The sequence below is a fragment of the Hippopotamus amphibius genome, chromosome 12 (assembly GCF_030028045.1).
Source record: "Hippopotamus amphibius kiboko isolate mHipAmp2 chromosome 12, mHipAmp2.hap2, whole genome shotgun sequence".
NCBI lineage: Eukaryota > Metazoa > Chordata > Mammalia > Artiodactyla > Hippopotamidae > Hippopotamus > Hippopotamus amphibius.
In genome coordinates, this window is record NC_080197.1 from 74180432 (window position 1) to 74196437 (window position 16006).

The following is a 16006-nucleotide window of genomic DNA, read 5'->3' on the forward strand; positions in this document are numbered from 1 at the left end:
ATGTATACACACACACACACACACACACTTAAGTTATTTAAACTTGGTTTTGGAGTCTTTGCAAGTTAACCAAGTTTAGTACATTTCACCTGTGATAGAGATTGTGTCTTTACCACAGAATTTCACATTTCCTCTTCTTTGCCCTAACAAGCCTATTTTCTCTCATTGGAAGTTTTGAAGACTTAATCAACGGCTCCTCCACCTTTTTCTCAACTCCACAACAAAAGTTCTTGGGTCTTTACATAAGTGTGCTGTGTAGATTAAAAGCTTTTGTTCTTTGTTCACATTGCCTTTTACCATCTTGCATACAATTTAGCTCAGAGAACTTTCTAGGGCAGAGTTTACCTCGAGAGCACATAACTACCTTTGAAAATATAATATCCAGGAAAAGAAACTTGAGGAAATGTTTATTTTGTTTTTTATTAGGTATAGTTATTATTTTTTTAGGGCATTGCTGAATTTTTTGTTTGAACAAATAAAAACAAATTAAGAAATTCTACATGACATACTGGTCTAGTGATCTCAACATACTTATGAAAATTTCTATTGTTTTTGAGTATTGCTTTCTCAATTTCCTTTTTCTTTGCTCCGTCCCAGAGTGAATCAAAGGAAACCACAGTCTTTGGAAAGACTTCTTCTTTCAAGTTGTCTTTTATATTGGGAAACTTTCTAATCTTAACAGCAAGGTTAGTGTTCAATCTCAAGAATTTCTGAATGTATTTCTTTATCCACAGAAATATACCCTGGGGAAAAAATATAAGAGGCTGCTGAGGCTGCTGGTTCTCCCAACCACTGAACAATAAGAGATTTAACACATGATGGGGCAAGAAGAACCACAAAATAAACGTGAGTACTTTTTTCCCTTTGAATTTTAAAGAGGTATATTTAATTTTGACTAAGGTTTTAAAATATTAATTGATGATAGTCGTAGTTGCGAAGATTGAAGATGGTGATGGGGAGGAAGAGGTTGAAGAAAGTGAAAATGATTTTGGTGAAGAGGAAGGACAAAGATTCAGAGATTTGGGGTAGTAGAAACTTCTTTATGAGATGTAAACTTGAGCAAGAGAAGACTATCAAGTAAAGAAAAAATAAGGTGAAAAGAAAGAGTAATTTGGGAAGATTCTTTAAAGGGAAGAAAGAGAAGAAATACACAGAAAACACATAGACTGGGGAAACAGTGTACCTGAGGCTCTGACTTTATCTCATTTTATGTTCTACTCAAGTGACACAAATGGATTTGTATTACAAGAATATTAAAAAATGTTTTTGAGGAATATATAGAATGAGTGCAGAAATATGTAATTTTAAAATAAATGTTTCACTTCATCTCATCACCACACCCAAACTTCAATGGGATCATGATGTACAATGGTCCTGAAAATTACATTTTTTAAAAATAAATTTATTTATTTATTTAATTTATTTATTGGCTGTGTTGGGTCTTCATTGCTGCACACAGGCTTTCTCTAGCTGCTGCGAGTGGGGGCTACTCTTCATTGTGGTGCATGGGCTCCTCATTGTAGTGGCTTCTCTTGTTGTGGAGTATGGGCTCTAGGCACGTGGGCTTCAATAATTGTGGCACACAGGCTCAATAGTTGTGGCTCACGGGCTCTAGAGCACAGGCTCAATAGTTGCGGCGTATGGGCTTAGTTGCTCTGTGGCATGTGGAATCTTCCCAGAGCAGGATTCAAACCTGTGTCCCCTGCATTGGCAGGCGGATTCTTAACCATTGCACCACACAGGAAGTCCAAAATCACATTTTTATATAACAATATGTTGTGGAGATTTTTTTTTCTGTCAGTACATACATGTATATATGATTATTTTACTTGATATATAGAATTTCATCATATGAATTCACTGTAATTTAGAGTCTCTGCTATTGATGATACACATGCAAGTATTAGGTTCCAGGTTTTTTTTTTTCCTATTTCCAAAATTACTGCAAGAATGTCCTCTTATTTCTATAGGCTTGATATCTAGAATTAAATGTGGTAAATGTAATTCATTTAAAGTTTGATAAATGTTCCTAATGATCTGTCTAAAGGCTTTCTAGTTTACAGTTTGGAGTAGCATTTATTTCCTCAATAAATGTTTATTTCTCTTTAGCCTTGTCACACTACATGTTTTCAATTTACTTCTACAAATCTGATATATGAAAAATCATGCCATAATATTTTGGTTTACATTTCTTTAATTGAACATGCCTTTTGTTAGTTGGTTTAATGGATTTTTGATAATTACAGGAAATTAAATTTTCAGCAGATTTTCTGCTCAAATTTTTGCTGTTTTCAAATTTATTCTTGAAATTCTTTATGTAGTCTGAATGTTAGCATTGTGACAAGATTTTTCTTTCATGTGTTCCTTGTGTTTTAAAATTATTTGTTACAGAAGCTTTGATTTTTATGTATTCAACTTATCAATTTTTAATGATTTTGGGGTTTTGCATCTTGCTTATAAAAAGCCTTTTCCTAATCCAAAAAACCAAAAAAAAAAATTGTTTACATTTTAAATATTTATTTATTTATTTATTTATTTATTTATTTATTTATTTATCAGTGAGCTCTAAAATTGATTTATTCAGGGGAAATCTTTAAGCTCTCTTCCAAATCTAAAATATTTTGGATACTCTCATCCTTAGTTTTTCTCCTTGGTGGAATTAGCTTCGCTAGTTCTTGTGGCTGAGAAGATAACCTAATTATCTTTCTTTTTGTTTTAGTAGAAGGAGACCAGCATTCCCAGCTGATCCCTTGGGCCATTGCTATTTTTTTCATGTCACTTCTGAGTGCCTGTTTTATTGCAAATTGCGTGGGTAAGTTTTTAGCAAAAGTGGAACTCTCCTTGAATTATTTACCCAAACACCATTTACAAAGTTGCCCTAAACCTTTTGTTATCATGATTTTCCCCAACATACCAATCCAGAATGCCTTCAGGTGCTTGGATTTAATACTCAGAGCAACATACTTGACCTCCTATTCTTTGATGATGCTACCTTATGTCAGGGAATGAAAGATGGAATTTAGATACTTTTCTATACACATGAAGGTTGGTAACTGAAGTAAATCATTCCCCATTTTGGACCAGGATTACAAGGGTTGCATCTTACTAGTAAAGAGTAACCAGCAGTGAAACAACTTCAGATGGACTGGTAGTCTGGCTTTGAAAAGAAGAACAGCTGGAAGAGCTGTTCTTTCTGATATCAAAATATTATATAAAGTTATTATAATTAAAGTAATATAGTATAGATACAAGTGTAAACAAATAAACCAGAGGAAAAGAATAGAGGACTTTGTTACAGATCCTCCATGAACTCTTTATATAAAACAGAATGGGATACTGCAGAGTTATAGGGAAAGGACAGTTTTGTTCAATTAATGTGGTAGAGAACATTTTGTCCATATTTTAAAAGTGAAATGGGTCTCTTGCCTTATATCATGTACAAAAACCAATGTAAGTTGGACTATTGGCCAAAATGTAAAAAGCAAATTAAAAATGCTTTTTAGAAAATACTTGGAGACTATATTCATGACCCTGAGACAGGGAATTATTTCTTAAACAAGTCACAAAATGTGCTAGCCATTAAACAGAGTATCAACAAAGTATACTACATTAAAGTAAGAATTACTGTACAACAAAAATACCACTAAGGATGAAAACAAAGCCATAGGAAGATATTTGTAATGCATATATGAGGGTGAGTCAAAAATCGTCTGCACTCTGGCCACGTAGAATTTATTTTAATTAACTTTTAGAAAAGACAAATACATCATTTTTTGGCATAATCTCCCCATTTTTCAATACACTTTGTCCATCTTTCAACAAGCTTTCATATTCTCTCATTAAAAAATGTTTTAGGCTGAGCTGCGAGCCATGAATGCACTGCTGTCTTCCCTTCTTCATCAGAAGTGAATCTTCATCCTTGTAGGGCTGCTTTCAGGGGACCAAACAGGTGAAAGTCCAATGGAGCGAGATCAGGACTCTAGGGAGGATGCTTTAACATCTCAAAACAAAGTTTTTGCTGTGTCAACAGTGTGGGCAGAAGTGTGCGGATGTGCATTGTCATGCAAGATCACAACGCCCTTGGATAACAGTCTTCTGAGTTTAATCCAAAGTTTAGGCTTCAGAACAAACTTTTTGAAACCTAAGTCTGTTGTGGATTATTTCACAGGCAGAGCCATTGCTGATTTGCAAAAGATTTGCCACATAATCCACTGTCACACGTCTCTTCCACAAAATCATTTCACATGTATGCTCAATGTTGTCATCAGCCATGGATGTGGACTGGCGTCCAGCTCCTTCTTGATGGCTGACACTTGTGTGACCTTCGTTGAACTTCTCTATCCATTCATACACACTTCTTCATGATAAAACACTTTCTCCATACTGCGTACAAACTCTTCGATAAATAACAGCACCAGGTACACCCTCAGACCACAGAAAATGAATCACTGCATGCTGCTCTTCTTTCATGCAAATCACAAGTGGGGCATCCATTTTTACTCACACCGCAGTTACAAATGAACTGATGTAACAAGTTCACACTTGCACAGCAGTGACTGGGGAGACAGTAGCCTTGAACAGAAAGCATTGATAAAACAGTGCAGCCAACAGAAGTTTTAATATAACTGGAGTGCAGATAATTTTTGACTCACCCTAGTAATTAATAAAGGATTAGTGTACAGAATATATAAACAAGTCTTTCCAGTCAATAGGAAAATACTAACAACACAACAGAAAAATGGGCAAAGTCTTAAACAGGCATTACAGAAAAGAAAAAATGAAATGTCAAATAAACATATAAAATATGTATAACTTCATTAGTTTTCAGGGAAATGCAAATTCAACTGACAATGAGATATCATTGCAAACATTCGAGGATGACAGTAATTAAAGTCTGGCAATAGCAATTATTGGTGATGCTGTGGAGCAACTAGACCTTCAATGAACTGCTGCTGCTAGGAGTGTACAGCAGTATAACTGCTTTGGAAAATGTTGCTGCTATCATAGTTGGCAATACGTATATCCTATTACCAACGATTGCACTCCTAGGAGGGTACCCAACAGAAATTCATGCTTATGTGCTCTAGGATGCATGGTCAAAAATGCTCAGGGCAGCATAGTTCATGTGAGTCAAACACTGGAAACAAGGCAAGTATCTACCAGAAGAAGAACAGATAAATACATTTTCATGCATTAAGATCATAGATCACTTTATAGCCATGGAAACTGATGAATCATGTTTGCATGAAACAACACAGATAAATTTCAGAAACAATGCTGAACAGAAGACAGAACCAAAAGAATATGTTTTGTATGATTTCATTTATATAATGTTCAAAAGCAGGCAAAAGTTGCTGATCTGTAAGGTTTAGGGGTACTTTGTTAAGTGGTAAAATTGTGAAACAGAGGGCAAAGTGATTACTTTAAAATCCACGGCATTTTACTTTTTGTGTTTTGTGTTCCTGGTGTCCTCCTTTAAAAACATAAATCCAACTATGAAAATAACATTAAATACGAATAGATTAACCATCCAGTTATAAGACAGAGATTTCCAGTCTGGATTTTTTTAAAAAAGCAGGCAAACAAGAAAACTTTAAGACATTGATGAAAGAAATCAAAGACGACACAAACAGATGGAGGGACATACCATGTTCCTGGATTGGAAGAATCAACATCGTGAAAATGACTGTATTATCCAAAGCAATTTACAGATTCAATGCAATCCCGATCAAATTACCAATGGCATTTTTCACAGAACTAGAGCAAGAAATCTTACGATTTGTACGGAAACGCAAAAGACTCCGAATAGCCAAAGCAATCTTGAGAAGGAAAAATGGAGTTGGTGGAATCAGGCTTCCTGACTTCAAATGATACTACAAGGCCATAGTGATCAAGACAGTATGGTACTGGCACAAAAACAGAAAGGAAGATCAATGGAATAGAATAGAGAACTCAGAAGTAAGCCCAAACACATGTGGGCACCTTATCTTTGACAAAGGAGGCACGAATACACAATGGAAAAAAGACAGCCTCTTCAATAAGTGGTGCTGGGAAAATTGGAAAGCAACATGGAAAAGAATGAAATGAGAACACTTCCTAACACCATACACAAAAATAAATTCCAAATGGATTAAAGACCTACAAGTAAGGCCAGACACTATAAAACTCCTAGAGGAAAACATAGGCAGAACACTCTATGACATCCATCAAAGCAAGATCCTTTTGGACCCACCTCCTAGAATCATGGAAATCAAATCAAGAATAAACAAATGGGACCTCATGAAACTTAAAAGCTTTTGCACGGCGAAAGAAACCGTAAACAAGACTAAAAGGCAACCCTCAGAATGGGAAAAAAAATAATTGCCTATGAAACAACGGACAAAGGATTAACCTCCAAAATATACAAGCAGCTCATGCAGCTTCATACCAAAAAAGCAAATAACCCAATCCACAAATGGGCAGAAGACCTAAATAGACATTTCTCCAAAGAAGACATACAGATGGCCAACAAACACATGAAAAGATGCTCAATATCACTCATCATCAGAGAAATGCAAGTCAAAGCCACAATGAGGTATCACCTCACACCAATCAGAATGGCCATCAACACAGAATCTGGAAACAACAAATGTTGGAGAGGGTGTGGAGAAAAGGGAACTCTCCTGCACTGTTGGTGGGACTGTAAGTTGGTACAGCCACTATGGAAAACAATTTGGAGGTTCCTTAAAAAACTACAAATAGAACTACCATATGATCCAGTAATCCCACTCCTGGGCATATACCCAAAGAAAACCATAATCCCAAAAGAAACTTGTACCATAATGTTTATTGCAGCACTCTTTACAATAGCCAGGACATGGAAGCAACCTAAATGCCCATCAACAAATGAATGGATACAGAAGATGTGGCATATATATACAATGGAATAATACTCAGCTATAAAAAGGGATGAGATGGAGCTCTATGTAATGAGGTGGATAGAGCTACAATCTGTCATACAGAGTGAAGTAGGTCAGAAAGAGAAAGACAAATATTGTATGCTAACTCACATATATGGAATCTAAAAATGGTACTGATGAACTCAGTGACAAGAACAAGGACGCAGATACAGAGAATGGACTGGAGAACTCGAGGTTTGGGAGGGGGCAGGGGGTGAAGGGGAAGCTGAGACGAAGCGAGAGAGTAGCACAGACATATATATACTACCAACTGTAAAATAGATAGTCAGTGGGAAGTTGTTGTATAACAAAGGGAGTCCAACTCGAGGATGGAAGATGCCTTAGAGGACTGGGGCGGGGAGAATGGGAGGGACTTGGGGGGGGGAGTCAAGGAAGGGAGGGAATATGGGGATATGTGTATAAAAACAGCTGATTGAACTTGGTGTACCCCCCAAAAAATAATAAATAAATAAAATTAAAAAAAAAAAAAAAGCAGGCAAACAAACAAAAACAAGCCAGGTGACAAAGGCATTACATCTTTTAAGTATTAAGAAAACAAGTCTACAATTCTATAGCTAGTGAAAATATCCTTCAAAAATGTAAGCAAAATACTTTTCAGGCCAACAAAAGCTGAGAGACTTCACCAGCAAACCTGTACTCTATTAGAGAAATTTCTTCATGTGGAAGGGAAATAATACCAGATGGAAAATTGATTCTTTAAAAAAAATGGATAGAGATTGCCAGGAATGGTAAATATGTGGGCAAACATAGATATTTTTATTCATTTAAAATTTAAAAAAATTAATTGACAATTTAAAACAAAAACAATAAAAATGTATGTCAGGGTTTATTACATATGTAGATGTATAACGTATAACAATAAGAACACAGATGTTGGAAAGGGATAACTGAAATATCCTCTTTTGAAGATTTTAATTTAAACATGAACTAGAATAAAAGTATTTGAAATTTGGTTGTGAAAAGGAAGAAAAAGCCATGGAATGATTACCTTTATGAGAAAGGGAGGGAGTCACATTTAGGATGCGAAGGCCACTTGGGTGTTAGTAATGTTGTGTTTCTTGAGCTGGGTAGTTGTTTTCCGGAAATTTCACTTTACAATAATTTGATAAACTGTACATTTATGTTTTTCATTTCTTTATGGTTATATTTCAAAGAAAAAACATTGAAAAGACAGATGTGTAAGGTGTATAGGACTTTGCAGAACTATCCCAGTATTCACCAAAAATCTCCACTCCAACACAAACTCTGATAGAAAAATATACTTTAAAGCACACGCATAAAGGCTTGCAAAACTATCCCCCAAAAGCACAAAATGGTCACAATTCCTTTCAAACAATTCACCTGGAGCTGGAACAAAGGAACTGCATAGGAAGTACAGAGAAGGTGGAAGCCTTAATCATAGGGTAAGAGAAAGGTTAGAGCAGTCAGCCCCATTTCCCTAAGTAAGTAGTTATACAGGAAAAGGAAACTGAGTTTTTTTCCTCCTTCACAGTGACTCAACACAACTTTCTATGCTGTAAGAAAGGAGCAGGGGTGTTAGGATTCCCAAAGCACCACCCAAAGCTGACGTGCGTCAGAGAGAAACCAGAACTGAAAGGTACGGATGGCAGAGAGCATAAGATAATTTCTTTCTTATTTCCATTCAAATTCATAACCTGATTTAAATTGTATCATTTATATGTTATGATGTAAAGAGATTAAAAGAACATAAGATGAGAATCTGGCATGAAAGTGAACATCAGTGAATAGAGATAGAATTATTTCTCATGACTGTAATCCATTGAATAACTAGCCAGACAACATAAACAATGCATTTATTAGCCATTTTTGGTATTCAAAACAACATTAACTCCATTTTCTTCTGATTCGGACACATAAGAACTGTTTCTTCCTAGCTTTGCCAAAGTATCTTTATCTCTTTTATGCCAGAATTTGTAAAGGCTCATTTGGGAGAATGGGAGGAAATACATGAGCATTTTAGCAGGTTCTTTGCCTCCTTCAGATAAAATGTCCTGCAAAAAGCTTTATTATGGAAACACTTTAAATATGATTGTGAGTAGATGTAGGGATGTTGAAAAATGATCATGTCTTCTGAGAGAAGACTTTGTAATTTTTTCATAGTTATTATGTAATTCAGATATTTTTGTTTAGAAGGTATTTAGAAATATAATTTTCAGGATTTTTAAAAAGGCAGGGATAGGATGACTGGTAATCCTGGTATTACCCTCATAAATGTTAATTTGATACTAGGTAGTAGAATAACTATGCAATCTGTTACAGATGACATGCTCCTTGGTAACTAATTTTCCTTTCAATTTTCACATGAGGGGGCACCTGGAATTGCTGTCCTGTGGGCTGGAGAGCCTTCCAGTCCAATTGCTATTTTCCTTTTAATGACAACAAGACTTGGACTCAGAGTGAAAGCTACTGTACAGGGATGGGGGCTCACCTGGCCACCATCAGCACAGAAGCTGAGCTGGTATGTTGAGAGGCTCTCATTTCTCTGCTGATTTGAATCTCTTTGCAGAGAAAGAGGAATTTCTCTCCTTTGCGATACTTCTGTGCCTTTGCTTCATCTCTTCCATCTGCCTGGAAAGACTTGTCTTTCTCTCTCATTTTTCTTCACATGGACAACTTCTTCTGTTCTTCCCAGATTTGGTTCATGTGTTATTTTCTCCAGAAAACAACCCTGACCAGCTTCCCTACTCCATCCTTCCTAGTCTAGTTTGGAGATACTTCCATGGTACTTTGTGCATCATGTGACCATGGCACTTACTTCAGTGGTCACTACTCCAACTCTTCCAATGATTCCTACTTTATAGAGGGCTGGAGCCATGCCTTACATGTCTTTGCAACTCCAATGGCCTGTGCAGTGCTAGGCCACACTTAGCTATGCCTTGATAATTGTTGGATGAGTAAGTAAATAAACGAATGGCTAATCAAGATTGAAATAGCTTCTCAGGATAAAGCATAGGAAAAATAATTCAGATGTATGATTGTCATTCTAAAAAAAAATCTCAAGGTACATTCAACTCTGAACTGAAATTTATTTCCTCATGGAATATATTTCCATATATGTATGATATCATGACTCAGATTCTAGTCTGTTTCCATGGCTTTGCTACTATAGGTTCACCAACTCTTGGATAAAATGGAGTTTAATGAAATACACAAGGAGTTAACAAAGAAAATTTTAAACTAAAAGTTCCTAGAAATCAAATCCTATTAAGCACTGTGCTAAGTAATTTGCAAGTTGACCTCACTTAATCTTCACAGTGACTCTATGAAGTAATGGAGTCGTCCCTTTCGGAATTGAGAAAACTGGGGTTTGGTGAAATTAAAGCACTTACTAACATTACACATTAAATGTCAGAGGCGGGATTTGAAAACAATTCTGATGCCAACGATTTGTGTTTAACTAGTGATTTATTTGACTTCTTTCCTCTGTTCCTAACATAACAGCTATCACCTGATAAATGCAAATATACTTATAAAAATTCACATTTTTGTGCAGGACTTTATCACTCAATTTTTGGATAGACGATTTTCATATTTCTTGGGACTTACAGATGAGAATCTTGAAGACCAGTGGCGTTGGGTGGACAAGACACCATTTAACCCACAGATGGCGTGAGTACACTGACTGCAGCGAAAGAGTTTTATAGGCGAAGGTGGGAAGAAGACAGCAGGCAGAATTAATTTTGGGGTGGAGTACACCAGTGTAAGACTGCTTATTCAGAATAGAGCTCTGTGTGTTGAGTAACCTCTATACTAGTAGACTACTGTGGTTGTATTGGGCAGTGCAGCTCTAAATATTTCTCTAGGAGCATTTTCTCTGCCTCATCCTCTGACCTCTGCTCTACAAATACAACACGTACACACACACATACATATTTTTTCATTTCAGATTCTGGCACGAGGGTGAACCCAAGTATCAGAAAGAAAAATGTGTTGTCTTTTTTAATGACAAAGGCAAATGGGCCTGGAATGATTTTCCTTGTGACTTTAAGACAAGTGGGATTTGTAAGATGCCTGGAACAGCCTTCAACAAGAAGCCTGTGAAGGGGTCCCTGTTATGAGGATAGAAAAGAAGAACCAATTAGACTAGGGAAGAATGTACCTGCATCATGGGAACAGAGAAAACATTCTGGATCATAGAACATTTTCAGTCATCATGGCATTATTTTCATTTAATTTATTCAAGATAATGTGTTTCTGTGTAGTGTTTTGGTAGAAAGAATCATATTTTTTGTGAGAATCAATTTTCATTAACTTTGCTTTCTTGATAGTATTTCAAGGTATTTACTTTTCAATCGGTGTGTACTGATTACATTTCTAAGAGTAGCTTGAATGATGAAATCTCTAAGTTATTGTTTCCTTTGTTCCGATTCTTAGCTCTTAAAGGTCAAAGGTGGAATATTCCGACTGGTAGTGGTGTATCATTATTTTTAACCAAATATCACAAACTCTTTAAAGTTTTTAAGCAACAGTTTTATTGTCTGATGCTTCATTTTCAGACTTTTTAATGCTATCAGTTATTATTAGATTGAAATTCCATGAGAAAAATATTTTATGAATAACAGAATAGAATAGTTAGAATTATGGTTTTGTCTAGGTAGAAAAGAAATCTATTTACCTTTTTAAAAATTTACTTCTTACTCCACATTAAAAATCTTCCTATAGTGGGGAGTCTCAAGCTGACTTAATTTCTTTTTGAGTGGAAAAGTCCCTTACAGGCCACCTTAGCCAAATGCCTTTAATTCTATAGCTGTGGACACAAAACGCTTGAGAAGCCAAAGAGCTCACCTTCACACGGCTAGTGTATGACAGAAACAGGACTATGGCCCAGATCTACCTTTCATAGCAAGTGAAATGTATTCCTTTTGGTATTACGGGAAAGTTACTGGAGGTGCTATGGCCTCTTGGCTAACAGATAATAGTTCTTAATTATTCTTGTAACATTGTATTAGTGTTTCGGTATTTTTAATTTGAATCAGAAAAAAATCATATTTTCAATTCATTGATGTCAATTGTTAGCATGCTTCTTTAGAGCTTAAAGCTATAGTACCAACTAGCAAGGAAGTCATGGCTTTAACAACCTGAAGTTATTATGCTTTTGTGATGTGTGTAGTTTTAACTGTGAAGCAGTCACATCCAGCATCAACAAAATATGGCGGTCTTTCTAAAAATTTTCATTTTGCTGATGTTTCCTTCATTCAAGCTAAAAAATTTCAAGCAGCAGCTTTTTAACCTAACTTCCTTACCACCATTTTTAAAAACAGTTTTTATTCTGTAAATTAGTGATTTTCTAAGTTTGGAATTAGTGTTTGATTGATTGTGTGTGTGTTTGTGTGTGTCTGTGTTTAAAGGTGATACTTTTAACTGAAATAGCACCGAGTGACTTTAATTATGTTTGCCATAAATTGCATAGCAAGAATCTATAAAACTTATTGGAATAAATTTATGTAAGTGATAATAGGCTTTGTATAGTTAATATTATCCATTTTTCATTTGTATGAAACTGTATTTAGATAAAGATTCAGTTGTCAAATAAAATATGACCAGTTTGTGATTTTATACATCTGTGTCTACATCTATACCTCTAATCTATTTCTCCCAATGCTGATCATTTTTCATTCCCTCCATGGCTACCACCCCAGACCAAGTTACCATCTCTCTTACCTGGATGATCGCAATGGCCTTCTGATTGGTCTCCTGTTTCCACCCTTGGTCTCTTTCAGTCTGTCCTCAACTCTCATGGCATCTCTCCTGGTCTTCACAACTTCTTTAAGACAGCTGATAGTAATTTTATAAAAATAATTGCTAATTTTTAGGACATTGCAATAGTCCTAGAACTTTGAAACACTTAAAAAATCTGAACACTTTTTATCTTTGAAAATGTAATGTTGGGATTTCCCTGGTGGCGCTAGTGGTTAGGAATCTGCCTGCCAATGCAGGGGACATGGCTTCAAGCCCTGGTCTGGGAAGATCCCACATGCTGCGGAGCAACTAAGCCACAACTACTGAGCCTGTGCTCTAGAGCCAGAAAGCCACAACTACTGAAGCCCACGCACCTAGAGCCCGTGCTCCTCAACAAGAGGAGCCACTGCAATGAGAAGCTCGAGCATCACAAAGAAGAGTGGCCCCCATTTTCTGAAACTAGAAAAAGCCTGTGTGCAGCAATACCCAACACAGCCAATACATAAATAAATAAATAAATTTAAAAAAACCCACCAAAAGGTCTTCCTAGGTGGCGCAGTGGTTAGGAATCCGCCTGCCAATGCAGAGGTCACGGGTTCGATCCCAGCTCCAGGAAGATCCCACATGCCGCAGAGCAACCAAGCCCGTGTGCCAAAAAAAAAAAAAAATTAAAATGTTAACATCAAATAAAATTTGTTAAAAAAAAAAACACCACAAACAAAAAAAAAAACAAAAAAACCCACCAAAACCAATGGACTTAAAAAAAAAAAAAGAAAATGTATGTGTGTGTTAAAAAGGCAAACAGACTTCCCTGGTGGCGCAGTGGTTAAGAATTCACCTGCCAATGCTGGGTACATGGGTTTGATGATTTGACCCCTGGTCCAGCAAGAGTCCACATACTGCGGAGTAACTAAGCCTGTGTGCCACAACCACTGAGCCTGCACTGTAGAGCCCTCGAGCCACAACTATTGAGCCCGTGTGTCACAACTACTGCCTAGAGCCTGTGCTCTGCAACAAGAGAAGTCACTGCAATGAGAAGCCCTTGCACCACAAAGAAGAGTAGCCCCTGCTTGCCACAACTAGAGAAAGCCCGTGTGCAGCAATGAAGACCTAACACAGGTAATCAATAAATCTATTAATTAATTAAAAAAAAAGAAAAAGTTAAGTAATATTTGACTTAGAAAAAAAAGGCAAACAGTAAAAAACATTAATAAATTTATAAGGTGAATCTCTCTCTTACGCTGAATGCCTAAATACCTCTTTAGAGAAACTATGACTATTGGTCTCATATGTATTTCTATATATGTTTATATCTCCCCTCCTGCATCCACACATGTACATGCAAAAGCTACCTAGCTCTGCCCCATCCAATGAATGATTTAGGACTATATTGCTGAGAAAGGAAAAGGAGGGAAGGGGGTTGGGAAGATGAAGAAACAGAAGAGCAAGAAGAACATTTTACACGATTCCTTATCATTATTCTTTCAGGGACCCTTTAGGAAAAAGTTTTTTGTGGTAATCTATAAGTCCTATAAAATTTTTGAAGTTCAAGAATTCTTTAATTTCACTTCAGTTTTTATTTGTTAAATTCAAGTAAAATTAAATTTAATATTTTAAAACAATCATCTGCTGTATGATTCTTACCTGTCTCTATCAACTTGAGATTTAACTTTTTTTCACTTTCATCTTTATACAATTGTGCTCTTTAGGAATTTTTAATAATAAATGTGTATCATTTTTACAAGATGTAGTAGGGTGATTTTTCTTTTTTTAAAAATTAGGGGCCCAAATGGTAATAGTATTCAAATCATAACAGTGGTTTATTTGGGGAATATAGTCTTGGGAATATGAATGATTAATTACTCTAATTTTTGCAACTTTTTGGGTTTTCTGGTGCCTAAGTATTTATGTAGCCCTATTTATAAAATATGATATTTAAAAACAGTTTCAATTGGATGCTCTACTTCCTAAAGAAGAATTTTCCTGATAAATAATTTAGGTTCTAATGACCTTTACTCTAACAAATAAACCCTTAACAATTGTTTCTTTTTTTGCCAAGCTTTGAAGACAGAGTTAGTTGTATAACTTACATTATAAATGGTGAATTAATATACATTAATGTTATGTCTTTCAATATTGAAATAAAATGTAAAATAATTATAGCCACCTGAAATACAACAATGAACAAAAATTTTTTTCAATGTTTCCTCATTGATGTTTATGATATGAAAAAAAGAAATTAGAAAGTCAAAGATACATTTATTGGATTACTTTCATGTTGAATGACTTTTGTTTTAAAGGTATATTGATTTCAAAACCACAGATTGTCACTTATGCCTAAGAGAAATAAACATTTGTAAAAAAGCTAATATATTATATTCACTTGTTCAGTTGAATTTTCCCATTCAATGATTACGTGTTAATTCCAATGATTTTGAGGGTCTCTTTAAGGTGCTGAGTGCAAGAAACATGGTTATAAAAGCTGCCATGCTATTTACATATTCTTGAATAACCTGGTCAGTATTGATGGAATATTATGCAATAAATGGACAGGCTTGAGACAGCAAAGTGTCAAGCTGACTGTTCTTTTAGAATAATTTGACTACTGAAGTCTACTCTGGTTGAGCAATAGATACAAATTCTGGTGTGATCCAGTTAGTCAATGGAAGAAAATGGAGAGGAAATGGAGTTCCTGGGATGAGTAGACTGGGTGACGGTCTCTTTGGAGCTGAAAGTTAGCATGGTCTTTCTATGAAGGAGCAGTGGATGCCTTTGGCTGGGAAGTCCACACCAGTCTTTTAAGCAGGAATGTTTCATGACTTGAAGAAGTTTCCTACTTACTATACAGGAGAACATAGTGAGAAGGTATGCTTGGTTAGGAAGTGAAAAACAGGATGAAATCAAGGAGAGAAAGAATTTTCAGGAACTGAAAAGAAGAAGAAATGACACAGAGCTTGAATTCTAATTATTCAAGGTACTTTCCAAAATTTTCTTCTTTGCTGGATTCGGTATTTGTTCTGTGTCCCTGTATTTTCTTATAAATACTAATGAATGAAGCAAATGTACCAAAAGAACTCCTTTTTTCCCCCACAGCATTGCTAGAGGAACTTGGTAAATTCTGAGAAATCCTGAGACTGATGTAGAGAAAAACGAGCTTCTGTCAATATCATGAATTATAAGATTCAAAACTTATCTTTATTTACATCAAAGCAACAAACACTTATGAAGTGCTTATAAAGCGCAATGCCCACTTTTCTCATGTTGGAGTTGTGTGGCAGTGATTATCACTTGTTCCTTCTTATTTACACATTGAAGTTGTGCCTTCTGTCTTGGAGATTCTTCTTTGT

General features: G+C 35.7%; 1 protein-coding gene across 1 annotated transcript; it reads left to right on the forward strand.

Annotated features, from left to right (window-relative positions):
* Positions 1 to 628: 628 nt before the first annotated feature.
* CLEC4D (C-type lectin domain family 4 member D) lies at positions 629 to 11038 on the forward strand. Its single transcript, XM_057704143.1, has 6 exons — positions 629 to 846; positions 2720 to 2812; positions 8452 to 8556; positions 9287 to 9438; positions 10474 to 10589; positions 10867 to 11038. The coding sequence occupies exons 1-6, from the start codon at positions 816 to 818 to the stop codon at positions 11036 to 11038; spliced, it is 669 nt and encodes a 222-aa protein (XP_057560126.1). The 5' UTR covers positions 629 to 815.
* Positions 11039 to 16006: the final 4968 nt, after the last annotated feature.